Raw genomic sequence first — 13,282 nt, forward strand, 5'->3', positions numbered from 1 at the left:
TCTTCCTTAGAAGATTAAAGAAATAAAATCTTTGTTTATCACCCCATCACCAGGGTCCTTCCTCTACTGGTGCTGTCAGCCTTCCTCCTCGGACACAAGGCATCCCCATGGCGCGGGAGGATGCGGGACATCCCCGCGACACGGATGGATACAGGGCATCCCCATGGCGGGGACGGACACACGAGGAGGACGGAGGGTTTCTCGTACGCAACAAGCCACCGCGCCACCACATTACGGCAGGGACCGGCGGCCCTAGGGGCACTGCCACCGCTCCCCCTGCCACACGTGTGCCGCTTGCTGCCGGCGCAGCGCCTGCGAAAGCGTGGTGATGGATCACTACAACTCGCGCATGACCGTCTACGTAAAAGCCTTATTAAGAGTTCACTCATTTTATAAACTCCCGGCGCGATCCACAGAGGGAAGTTAGATTGCCCAGTCTTACAATATTCTGCGTAAACACTGACACGCGTCTAGTAATTTTAACGAGATCAATTTGCAAAGGAGACCAATGGTGGAACAACAACAACAACAACAAAATCAAATTAAACACAGGGAAACATTCACTGGGAGAGGCTCTAAGGAAGCGAGCAGAAAAACAGAGGAAGGATGGACGGATGGACAGAGGCGCGCACGAGACAAATGGACCTACCTCTGAAGCCACGAAACCTAAGTCTGTAAATCGCTATCAAAATCCTTAGGTCCGCAAGATGGGGAAAAATAAAGTCCTCCGTAGCCATCGTCCACGCATCGCCGAGGCTCTGGAGGCCTTAGCAGTCTGTTTCCCAGAGCATCTCTCCTTCTCCAGCAGTTGCCAACTCAGTCGCAACCACGCGGCGGCTCCTCCGGTGCCATCCTGTCCCCGTCGCGCCGGCCGGCCCGCGGCGTCCTCCTCCCCGCCGGCAGGCTGCGGAGCTACGGGTACAACCCCCGGCCCCCCCCAGGCTGGGGACCGGCCGCCCACCCGCCGCAGGGTCGGCGGTGATTTTCGGTTACGGACAAGCAGTGAGTCCACGGTAGGTTGACAACGTACACACGAGAGCACACACACACGGGAACACCTCTTTCCATTTTCCAGGATGGATTTTCTTTTTTTTAAAATCCTCTTTTTTCCTTTTTGCAAAAAAAATGCAAGCAAAAGAGAAAAAAAAAAAAACCCAAGGTTTTCTATTGAAGGTACATCTCTTCTTCAATATGAAGACATTAACTGGATTGAGTCGGATCCCCCATGCAGTGGTCAGCGAAGTCCTTTGGTAGTTGCCGGAGCAGCACCTGGGCAGGATGGCAGGGAGCTGCGGAGACGCCCGAGGACGCTTCCACCCGGTCCATGAGCAGAGAAGGGAGCGGGGTGAGGAGGGAGGGCAAAAGAAGAAAAGAAAAGGAAGGTGGTTTCTCCAGATGGGACTCTCCATCTCGTGCCTCTCCCTTCCCCAGCAGCCCCTTCCTCCTCCTCAGTTTCGACCACTGCTCACTGGTGGTGGGATGGAGTCTGGTCTCTAGGGTTTGGGTTTGCTTCCCCAACGCACATTGGTTTGTCTTCATTGTTTTTTGTGTTTTTTTTTTATTGTTTTGTTTTTTAAATATATGATTTGTACATATTTATATGTATTTATACGCTGTTCCCCATGACATTGGTAAGTGTGCTTCTGTTGGTGAGGAACGGAAGTCACCAGTTAAGAGATGAGTCCCAGGAACATCCTTCGCCTGCGGTCACAGTCTCTGGGCAGCGGCGGCACCTCTCCAAACGCTGCCCCACGGCACCCGTCAATTCCTCCCCTCCCACCTCTGCCCCTCCGCTGCGTGCCCTCCCCGCTCCCCTCCCCGTTGAACAAGGGACATCATGCCATCGAGGTCGGAGACTGACTCATCTGTACTCGCATGGACTGGACGCTGTTCAGGATCTTCTTCTGGTGCCCAGCCAAAGTGACCCCTATTCTCAGGAGGTCTCTGCAAGACAGACAGACGGACAGATGGAGGAGTATCAGTGGGCAGTTGGGGGTTCACAGAATCACAGAATCATTAAGGTTGGAAAAGACCTTTAAGATCATCAAGTCCAACCGTCAACCCAACACCACCGTGCCCACTAAACCATGTCCTGAAGTGCCACGTCCACACGTTTTTTGAACACTTCCAGTGATGGTGACTCCATCACCTCCCTGGGCAGCCTGTGCCAGTGCTTGACCACTCAAGTATTTACTCAAGTATGGGTTGGTGTATCTGTTTTGCTCTCTCTAAGTGAGGTGAGGGATGTAAGCTCAGCTGGTCCATGCCTTTCAGCAGAGCAGCCACAGAGCTCCAGCGCAGCCCTGTAAGCATCACCGGGGGCGAGGTGGGACCGAGAGCAGGGAGGCACCCGCACACTGACCCCCAGATGGTGAACGCAGTCACCTCCAGACTCAGGGTGCTTCTGCTGACCAGCGTGATAGATGGGACAGACCCTTCCTTTGCAGGTGCCTTGAACTGACCTCACCTCCCGACAACCCCAACCCGCCCCAGGCAGCATCCAGCTTTCGGGCAGACCTGGCGCAGCACCCAACTCACTCAGATGTCATCTGGGCAACAAGCTGCAGGGAGGTGAAGCCAGCGGTCAGGAAGCTGTCCCGGTACTGGCTCATCTTCACGGCGCTCAGCCAGTCATCTACTGAGGTAAAGGCAGTGAAGTCGGGGATGGAGCGGTCGAGGAGGGGCTGAGAAGGCCTGCAACAGGACACACCGCTGGGGACAAGCCCGGCCGGCGCCGAGGGGCTGCCACGCACAAGCCCAGCCGGCGTGCAGATGCACTCCCTCATGCACCCCAACACCGCCGTGCTCCTGGCACACGCCTGAGTCAAGGGAGGGCATGAGGAAGGCCTGTCCCGTGGGAATACCACTCTGCCAAGCTGCGCTTCGCAACCCCACACGTTGTGATCCAGCTGCAGGAGCCACAGGGGCGGAGGCACCGGCAGAGCAGACACTGCGCCCGTATGGTCACATGCCACAAACAATCAATAGCAAAGAATTATTGCTGTTGCTCGACTGAAAACTGCATGTTCTTTGTCTGACTGTCAGGCAGAGCAAAGACAGAACCCCCTTGCGCCTGGCAAACGATTCAAGCGCTCCTGTCCTTCCCCCGGCAGCGCGAGCTGCTCGGGGAGCCTTTTGCCGCGGCTTGGGATGGCCGACACAAGAGCATCCCCCGCGCGCCGGGAGACTCACACAGCGGTGATGGTCGCCACAGTTTTGAGGCTTGCCGGGTTGCGGATCATTTTATCGAGGGTGTTGACTATCTCGGTGAAACGCGGGCGGGTGTTGCGGTCCTTCTGCCAGCAGTCCAGCATCAGCTGGTGCAGGGCGGCGGGGCAGTCCATGGGCGGCGGGAGCCGGTAATCCTGCTCGATGGCGTTGATCACCTGCAGGGCAGCGGGGGAGAAAGCGGCGCGTGAGGACGAGGGACTCAGAGGTTTCGCGTAGGAAAACCGCAGCCACAGTGGGGGGTGAGCCACCCCTGCCGCTCCCCGAGCCGAGCCGCATGTGCAGGCAGAGGCGGTACAGGCAGCGCGGTCGCAGGCTGGGAAGGCGGCTGCCAGCCCTTTTGATCAGCAGCAAAGGGAGCGGGAGGAGACGCTCCCAGCTCCGACGGAGCAGGGGCTCTTGGAGGTTAATCTCCGCTCTGATGCTCCACACGCCGCAGTTCCTCCCGGCGGAGAGCTGCCACTCATTATCTTGGCAGATCGCATCGGAGCACAGCAGTCCAACTACCAAAGCTCTTTCCCCGCTCATAAACCCTCTGAACATTTTCAAAGGCCCTGCAGCTTGCTGAAGTCCAATTACCAGCCCACTGGCTTTTCTTCCCAATTTCCCTCCTTGCATCCTCTCACTCGCCAGCCTGTTTCATCTCCAAAACCACGTGCTGCCGAGGTGCTGGGAAGGGGCACATAGCCATTCAGGCAGAGCTTTCTTTTGGGAATAAGCCCCCCCAGCTCCCCCCCGGGAGCTGTGTGGATGACCCCCAGTACTTACGTCTTGGTTGGACATGTCCCAGTAGGGCCTCTCCCCAAACGACATCACCTCCCACATGACGATGCCGTAGCTCCAGACGTCGCTGGCTGAGGTGAACTTGCGGTAGGCAATGGCCTCCGGCGCTGTCCACCTGACGGGGATCTTCCCTCCCTACGGAAAAAGGGAGAGCAGCTGAGAAACGGCTCCCTGGGAGGAGCCCGGACACCCCTGAGCCAGGGCTGGAGCCCCCCTGGTCCCTGGGGACCCCGCTGAGGGGTGGGCAGGCGGTACCCTATGGGACGAGGAAGCAGGGACCTAAAACACCTCCATGAACTTATCCTGTACCTGCACAAAAGGGCTTAGCTAAAGAAAACAGAAGGGTTTATCCCACTCAGGTGCCCCCCCCGAGTGACACTTCCCCACTCTGGCTGCTCTGCAGGACGCAGCGCATCGGTGGCCTGTCCCCAGGTCCCTTCCCAGGGAGACATCAGGTGACAAGGGCTACGCAGGACTGCGTTAGCGCTTGTCTCAGGCAAGGAGCCACAGGTATTCTTGTCCCTTGGGCTTCGATGGAAACAAGGTCTAACCCAAGAGCATCTTCTACGGCACTGTCTGGGCTCCCACAGCTGCTGGAAGCTTACACTTTTGGACTGGGAGGCAAAAAGCAAAACACCCTTAAGCCCCAAAGGACACTTGGAAAGCACTGGAACAGGAAAGTGCCTTTGGCAGAGAGCCCCTCATTTCTCCTAAAACCTCAAAATCAGGCTCGGCGTCTCAAGCCACCCCATCAAGCCAGGGCAGGTCCCAGCTCCTGGCGGGACAGGAAGGGCCATGCCGAGGGGCAGCACCGCTAAACTAACAGCAAAAAAAGCCGAGGGATGAAGGAAAACCACAGACGTGCACGGTATTTACTCCAGGCAGAATTGCATTGTAAATCGTTTAGCGCAATTGTTTTTCCGTAGCCTTTCCGACAAAGCATCAGCCGCTCTTGAAGGATGAATGGCAAAAAATTTGATTTGAATAACTACAAATGGAGAAATTAACTGCTAGGTTGTTTTTCCTGCCTTTTCCCCAGAGCTAAAAACCTGCTGTGGGAGGCAGAGTGATGTAATCGCAGGCACAGCATCGCTTCCCAGCTGCCGGGGAGATCTATTATGGCCTAAATTAAATAAAAACACAGATGAGATAATCTCTTTTATCTCTAAAGGTGGGGAAAGGCTACTTCGTGCCTCATCCCAGCAGCTACTGCCAGGGTCTTTGAACAAAAAACGAATTGATGGGTCAAAGCGGCTCAAAGGCCACTGCCTGCAGGGCAGGTGTGGGCAGGGAGCGGGGCAGGTCCGGGGAGGGGGGAGACATCCCCGCGAGCAGCAGAGGAAGAGCCAGGGGCTGCAGCCGGGCCAAAACGTGAAGTCAGCCTCAGAGGCACCTCTCTGGGTCTCCCGTTTCAGAGGCTGGAGCCAGTCCCGGCGCTTGGGCACAGCTCAGCAGCCCAAGACCATGCTTCTGCGGTAGTCGGTGCCGCCTCGTGCTTGCACCCAACACACGCTCTTTTAACCCGTCAATGAGACGAGCTCAACGGGTTGCTCGTCTCCTCCGTTCATCCTCAACACCAGTAAGGGTCTCGCAAGCCCGCTGGCAGGGGAGCTGGGGGGTCCCCAGGGCAGCGGGGAGCAAGGGGAGAGCGGAGCTGCCGTTATCTATGAATGAGTTAATGAAGGAAAGAAGGGTGGCTGGGGAACGGCGGGGCCCCCATTAGGCTTGTCTCTTTAATTAATGCCTGGAACAAGTTTCCAGCAGAGAAAAGCAGACCAGACCTGGAGCGCTGGGGGAAGGGGAGTTAAAACGCCATCGCTGCGCCGTGGGGAGATGCTGTGATCTCCCTCCCTGTGATCTCTCCAGGGACTCCTCCATGGACCTTCCCTCCACGAAGGAGAGGGAAGAGGCTCCTCCGGAAACTGCCAAGGGCAGAAAGGTGCTTGGGGCAGGAGGGAGGCAGAAAACTCATAAAAGGGAGGAAGAGAAAGGAGGGAAAAGAGGATTATGGGTAGGAACCACAGCCAGGGTCTACGGGTCACAAGTCCACGTGGTGGGAACACTCCCGAGATGCTCCCACTCATGGTAGAAGCTCCAGGGCATACGTCCAGTGCCCTTCTCCCAGGCTCAGCCAGCAGCAGGTGCAGGGCAGGCACGGGGGATGCTGAGCAAGCCCAAAAACCTTGCGAGAGGTACGCACCAAGGAGCTGGTGTAGGTGGGGTCGGACGTGTCATCCTGCAGGTAGCGCGAGAGGCCAAAGTCCGATACTTTGCACACCAGGTTGCTGTTGACCAGGATGTTCCTGGCAGCCAGATCTCGGTGCACATAATTCATCTCTGCAAGGTACTTCATCCCGGCAGCAATTCCTCGGAGCATCCCCACCAGCTGGATCACTGTGAACTGCCCGTCATTCTGCTGCGATAGGAAAGAGCAGGCACCGGGCTGAGTGTGCAGACCCCACTGCAGGACCAGAGTGGCTCACTGCCAACCTTGGGAGGGTGCTGCACCTCCCCAGGGGACTACCCAGCTGCCCTGCCCTGCCCGGTTAAAGCAGAGGTATGCCACCACCAAAACATGCGTGGTTTAGGGGTGTAAGCACGCTGCAACCAGCTCCCAAGCTGAGGAAACACACTGGGATCACCAGGACAGGATGCCACCACCTCGCTCCCGAATCTCACGGCTGAACAACAGCCCACGCGGCCCCAGCTCGCCTTACCCGCAAGAAGGAGTCCAGGGCCCCATTCTCCATGAATTCTGTGATGATCATGACCGGTCGGCTTTTGGTCACCACTCCTTCCAGCCGGATGATGTTGGGGTGGTCAAACTGCCCCATGATGCTGGCTTCGCTCAGGAAATCCCGGCGCTGCTTCTCGGAGTAGCCGGCTTTAAGCGTTTTGATGGCCACGTAGATCTCCCGCTTGCCAGGCAACTTCAGGCGTCCTTTATACACTTCTCCGAACTCCCCTGCAAGTGCCAGACCATCTGCTACCACCTCCTCCTCCACATAAAACATTGCTAAGAGTAATGGCACCTTGAGCTGCTTGGTCTCCAAACCAATCGGCTGAGAAACGTCAGCCAGTTAACACTTCAGTGGTGCTCTCCTCTATAAATCTACTCGCCTGTCCTCTTTAAAAGGGGCAATGTCTGCTACTGAGGACACATATGGGCTTCCAACCTTCTCCAAGGTGACAGAGCCCCGCACCAACAGAAGCAGAGGCTGGGGCCACTCTTGCAAACCCCCGCAAGAAGGATTTGCAGAGCAAGAGCATCAACATTTAAGGACAACCTCAAATATAAGGTGTCGGCATTGATAATCTTAGTTGCCTTTTCGCACTTCACTTATCTTGGCATAGACAACTAGTTGGGCTGCTTTCATTGATTCCCTCTGATTTGAAATACAGAGAAAGCATCCTCTCATTTTCAGCGGGAGAGCTTTTCCTTCAGCAAGGCACAATTTGCCTGTGGAGGGATTACATTTAGGCCAGGTTTGCAGCCACTTTGCCTTGATGAGCAGCAACATGGCTGAACTTGATCCTGACCGACTCAGCTCTCTGCTGCTTTGCAGCTTCCCCCTGGCTTCTCACTTTCTCTTCCACAAGTATGACACAAGTTATTTAAAAATGGCAATAAAAGCGAGATGACATACAGATACATGCACACGTGTGTATATATACATATGTATGGCGGTATGGCACAGACTAGAGCGAGCTCTGGCTTTCTTCATGTTATCTCATGGAAAAGCCAATTAGGAAATGCCAAAAGACCTTGCGGTCACCCAGCAAATACCTTCATGGAGCCTTTCCTGCCTCAGAGGAACTTTGAGAGCAGAAACCAACCTTGTGCCCTCCCTAACCCATCACAATCCCAGTCAAGCCTGATGTCTCACGGCCTCCTTGAGGGTTTCCCGGTGAAGGACCATGTGTGCACCCCCGGAAAATTGCTCCAGATGGGTGCATGGCCATGCAGGAGCGGCGGAGAGGGCAGGGAGGGACGGGCGGCAGGGGATGGTGAGACCCACCTGCTCCAATGACCTCTTCAATCTTCACAAAGGATACGTCGATCTCCTTGGCAAACTCTCGGACCGCCTCGTTGGGGTCCTCATAAGTGAAGGGGTCAATGTAGATCTTCATCCCTGGAGACCCTTGGTGTGGGAAATTTGGGAGCGATGGCAAAAGGGAGAGAAAAGCAAGAGCAGTTGTGCCATGGCCAAGAACTGGAGATCCCTGTGCCCTCACGCGCTCCGTACGCCCGTTAAGGCAGCGACTATCGCTGTGCTCACCAGCACCGCCTCCATAGGCCCTTATCATCCTCTTTGGTCCCCCCGCTCCACCCGACCCTCCCCTGCATCCCCTTCTCTCCCTCTCTGCCCACCACTCCTCCTCTGTTATCCTTCCTCTTCCTCCCCGCTGCGATGGGGAGCAGTTACAGACCCTAACTACAACCAGCTGCCTTCACGGTGAGGGCTTTACGAGGCTCCGTGCGTTAGTAAAGAAACCTTTATTTACCTAAAAAGGCCTCTGATAGTTTTGTGGCCGCTACTAGATTGACAGAGTGCAGCAATTATAATCAACAACACGTATGGAGCCGTAAAATAGGGCTTTGCCGGCCTCCGTGACAAGTGTGCGGTCCCCTGCACAAGGGCACAGCACAGCAGCAGGATCCGGCCACGCCGCAGGGAGACACAGGCTCTGCCTCCAGCCCGGAGCGCAAGTGGGCTTTTGTCCTCTTCAAACGGTGGAAAGCCAAAACAGGCCCTCAAAGCCCCCAAATGGGGTTTGTGGACATCGCGTTTGGATGCCCGGGGGCTTGCGGAGGGGCTCGGCTGCGGCCACCACCGTCCCCAGGGCTCAGGGGCCAGAGGGGGCTGCGGTGCCCCTCTGGGGGTTCAGCCACCCCTGCCATTTCTCACCCAAAAAGGGGACCGGAGGTGGCGCAAGCAGCCCCCTGAGTTCATCTCTGGCGGAGACCAGGAGGGACATGGCTGCCTGCTCCTCCTCCCCGAGGTACCTCGGCGTTACGGTCATTAACGGCGTCTGATTAAGCTATTAAGGCCCTTGCCAAGGGCCACGGTCCCGTTGCGCCGGCGCTTCCCGAAGCCATTGTACAGCTGACATGCAGACGGACGCGGGGACTGCGGCATCGCCTCTGCGCGGCTCCACGCCGGGAATCCGGAGCGGCTCCCGGCTGCTTCGCAAGCTTGCCAGCAAGTAATTCGGGACGAGACACGAAAGCCTCGCAGCGGGGCACTGCTGGTGCTGAACAGCCGCCGAGGGAGAACCGCTTGCGGGGGCCCCGGGGCTGGGGAGGGACCGGGCAAGAGCATCCTCGTCCCCAAAAGGGGCGTTTGGGGCAAAAGCTCTGCGCCTCGGAGGCAGGGGGGAAGGCTGCAATGAAGCCATCTGTGCATCTCCCAGTTCATAAATCCCTTTACGGCTCTGTCTCATACACTTTAACTGCCCCATAAATTTTTTTACAAGAGCAGCTGATGCTCCAGCCAGGATCACAAAGGGATTTACAGGATCGTAACCGAGACTGACTCACTGATCAAAATATTGAAGAAATAAAGGAGACAATAATGCCGAAGTTTCCTGCCTGCTGTCAACACGGGCTGATTTTCAAACGCCCTCTGATGTGCTCCTGGGTCTGCCCACAGGCTCGGCAAACACCAGGCTCAGCTCCCCGCTAATCTCCTGCGTTTCTCATCCCATCCGAATGAGTGGGATTAGGGCACCTAGACCCATTACTCATCTCTGCAAACTTCAGCCGCCGGCTCGCCACTGCCACGCCGGCAAAAGCTGGGCAAAATGCCGGGTACCGGAGCGCAGCGTCAAAGGCAACCCATGCGAAGAGAGCTTTGTGCTCTTAAAATTACCCCTAGAAACTGGATCAGGCCATTTATCACCGCTGCAGACAACGGCGAATCATTTATCTCTCTTCGGAAGTCGGAGTGCTCTGCGCTGCGACCCTGACTCCGGCGTCAGGTTCCTCCTGACATCGCTTCTCCTCAGAAATAAATATCATCGGGAGAGAGAAAAAACCCTTGCCTGCTGAATCGCCACTGCTTGGGCAGGGCCTGCCCCATCTCCCCTTTCCCAAAGCTCCCGTCGAAGCAGCAGCAGAGGTGAAGCATGAGAAATTACAACCTGAGAGACCCCATCTCACCCCAAAACCCACCCGGGGAAGTCCCCGCCAGCGGCCGGTGATCCCCGGGGGGGCTGCTGGGAGGGACGGCGGAGCTGCGCTGGGGAGGCTGTAATTGCCGTGCCGCTTAAACACGTGGGCGATTTGTTCCGGCGGATGCGCTCGTTACGCCATTAGTCGCTCGCCACAAATTTCCCACCTGTTTTTGCTCCAGCGTCTGCAATAACCGAGCGCCTGGAGGCTCGCTAACCTTGAAAGGGTTTTGCTACACATCCGGGAGCCCCAGCACCCCCCCGGCTTTCGGGCACCGACCCTCACATCGCCCAGCTTTACAAATGAAACGCAGGCACCCGCTTCATTGCTTTCCTGCCCGGTTTGAACACTCTGGGTTTTGGGGTGCTTGGGGTGAGGGATGCATGCGGGGTGGGGAATGTTTCGAAGCAGGGGGAAAATGGGAAAAATAAGCCCACCTGCAGCCTGACACTGATTTAATCATCAGGCATCAAATAAAATCTTCCCCCAGCGCGCAGGGTGCAGAAAGGTCAAAGAAAAGAGGGAGGAATAGCACGGGTCCATCCTATTTAAGTATCACCCAGTGATGTCTGGAAAACAGCTTATGGCTTGCTGGGAGGTTTACGGCCCCTCGCAGCCCCACCGTCACATTGGAGGGTTTGGTCTGAAGCGGAGAAGGTCAGAAGAGACCCATCCTGCTCCCCGCTTCCCAGCCACCCTTCACCCATCCCTGCGTTCCACCGCCATCCTTTTTCCCCGAGCGGGTGCCCAGGACCCAGGGGCGATTTCTTCCTGCAAGGCAGCAAAATGCACCTGGGAGGTGTCTCTGGGAGAGTTTTTACATCCCGTGGGGACGGGGCACGGAGCCTGCGGGCACCTGCTGGCAACCCCTCACGCCCTGGAGCTGCCGCTTTGCTGCTTTATTATCATTTCCAGCAATCACAACGGCCCACTGGCTGCTTTGCCAGGAGCTGGAGGAGCACCTGAGCACACATCATACGCAACAGACACCTCAAATTTGTTCTGGTGCACAGCTCCACCAACCGCAAAGGCGTCTTAGGAAAAGGCCCTTCAAGTTCAGGCTCTCCTAGTTGTTTGCCAAGGGGATCAGCGGCCCAAAGCCAATTAAACATTCCCAGTCACTGGCCACACATCTCTCCCAGAGCAGGGTGCCGGGCAAGCATCAGCCACGTGGCCAGGACACCAGCCCCCACTCCCCAGCCACGCTCCCAAAATCCAGAGTCCCTTTAGCAGTAAGAGCAGCCCAGCACTGACCCTGCCCCAGGCAGCGCAGGTGGCAGGAGATCGGGAGCTCATCCCTGCTCCACACACTGCTTCTCTCCTTCCCTTCCTCCTTTGGGAGTCTTCACAGCATCCTCTCCCCATCCCCTGGCCCACTACATCCCCCCTCTGCCCCAAATCCATCCCCATCCCCCAAATCCCCCCCCATTGCTCTTCTTTCCCACCCACGATGCTGCACCACTGCAAAATGCCCCCAGGCACCCCGACACACGGCTGTGGACATCTCTGCTGGCACCCCATGGCCCTCTCCGTCTGCCCCACGGGGCTTTCACCCCCCAGCTTGCACATCCGAAGGCGGAGGAGCGGGGCAGGTGCCAAGTGCAGGATTACGAGGGTTCCCCCTGCCCGCTTTCCCCTGCTCACCTCGCCCGGTGCTGTAGTGCTGTAATTTATCGCTGTACACCGCCTCCTTGCTGTAGGCGCGCTTCCTGGGAGAAGAGGGGAGAAATCAGAAGGGCTTGAGGAGCCAGCGGCTGTCGACAGCCCCAAACCGCTCCCCTGCCAGCAACGCTCCGCCAGGCACCCTGTCTGGCTTCGGGGGTCCCCTGTCCCTCCCCTTCTACCCTAAATCTCTCCCAGCTGCACCTCATCGCCTCCACCTTCCAGGGAGACAGCATCCCTCGAAGACCCACCTGCTGCAGACGATGGAAATGGCCACCAGCGAGACGATGAAGACCACCCCGGCCGCCGCGGACCCCGCAATCAAAGGCAGCTGCTCTCTCAGCTCCGACTTGTAGTCATCTGCAAGAGAAGAGGGACAGGGTGAATTCTCCCCTGCACGCCCATGGAGTAAGAGCAGCCTCCTGAGAAGGGGTCTCCCAAAACCCCCTCTGACTCCATGGGTGCTGCTCCCATGGGAAGGTGGTGGGACAAGGGGGATCCAGGAGGGAATGCTGGTTGAGGCAGGCGATGAGCTGGTGCTGCGTTGCACAGGGAAGAATCATCGCATTTGGGCTCACACGTACTTTGGGTTAAAAATATGGAAGAGAAGGTCTTGGGAATCAAGTTCAAATCAATGTGCATGGGCCCAGTTTCCCAAAGAGATGAGGTTCACAAGGTGGCTTTGGCCGTGCCTCTTCCCTCAATAAATTTAAACCTGTTGGTTGTTTTGACCAAATTTAACATGGGGTCTCACAGACACAAAGAGACACAGACACAAAGACACATTCCAGGAAAGGAGGGAGAGAAGAGACCCCATTAATAACCAAACCAGCTGGGGAAGGCTGTGCTAGGACCTCACCCGTATCAGACACCGGAGAGTCCACCACGTTAACGTCGAGAGGCAGGCCCGGGAGAACCTGAGCGCCTTCGCTGCAGGTCTGCGTGTAGGTTTTTACATCTTGACAAATGGCACGAGCCAAGTCCTTTTGCAGAGCCACACCATCCCTTCCGCACCGAGCATCCCTCAAGCCCCCTGCGTCCCCTCGGCCACCCCCACGTCCGTCAGCAGCAGGCTGGGGTGAAAGCCAAGGTGGCACAGGGAGGACTGGACATGCCTGGAGGGACCCCAAGAAAGCCACTTGCAACCTCCGTGAGTCTCCCCCCATTCTCCCCTTCTCCTGCCCTGCCCCGTTAGCAGTGTGGGTACCCGCGGTGGGCAGTATTCGGCAGACCCCACGCTCCTGGGGGCTTCTGCAGCCCTCCAGAAACATCCCCCTCTCCAACCATCCCCCGCAAGGTATGCCAGGCTGTGCCTGCAGCCACAAGCGAGGGTTAAAATAAAATTCACTCTAAAAGAAGGCATTTAGCACTCTTTTATCTGTATTTTTCTACTCCGCAGTTAATTACTAGCAACTAGATTTATCTCTTGCATGC

At 56.8% G+C, this 13,282-nt stretch overlaps 1 protein-coding gene across 4 annotated transcripts in view; it reads right to left on the bottom strand.

Moving 5' to 3' along the window:
* Window positions 1-240: 240 nt before the first annotated feature.
* LOC309407974 (ephrin type-B receptor 1) overlaps window positions 241-13,282 on the bottom strand; it is a gene marked incomplete at its 5' end in the record, with an annotated part of 74,847 nt that continues 61,805 nt past the window's right edge. For 2 of the 4 annotated variants that reach the window (XM_082003662.1, XM_082003663.1), the window contains 9 exons: window positions 241-1,944; window positions 2,539-2,694; window positions 3,193-3,386; window positions 3,997-4,146; window positions 6,212-6,427; window positions 6,729-6,976; window positions 8,031-8,153; window positions 11,831-11,895; window positions 12,100-12,208. In XM_082003662.1, coding sequence (XP_081859788.1) covers window positions 1,836-1,944; window positions 2,539-2,694; window positions 3,193-3,386; window positions 3,997-4,146; window positions 6,212-6,427; window positions 6,729-6,976; window positions 8,031-8,153; window positions 11,831-11,895; window positions 12,100-12,208 — 1,370 coding nt within the window. In that variant the 3' untranslated portion in view covers window positions 241-1,835. Of the gene's footprint in view, window positions 1,945-2,538; window positions 2,695-3,192; window positions 3,387-3,996; window positions 4,147-6,211; window positions 6,428-6,728; window positions 6,977-8,030; window positions 8,226-11,830; window positions 11,896-12,099; window positions 12,209-13,282 lie in introns of all 4 variants that reach the window. The other 2 variants (XM_082003661.1, XM_082003664.1) reach the window with 2 other exon arrangements.

The sequence above is a fragment of the Phaethon aethereus genome (genome assembly GCF_964289735.1).
Source record: "Phaethon aethereus genome assembly, chromosome: 9".
Lineage (NCBI taxonomy): Eukaryota > Metazoa > Chordata > Aves > Phaethontiformes > Phaethontidae > Phaethon > Phaethon aethereus.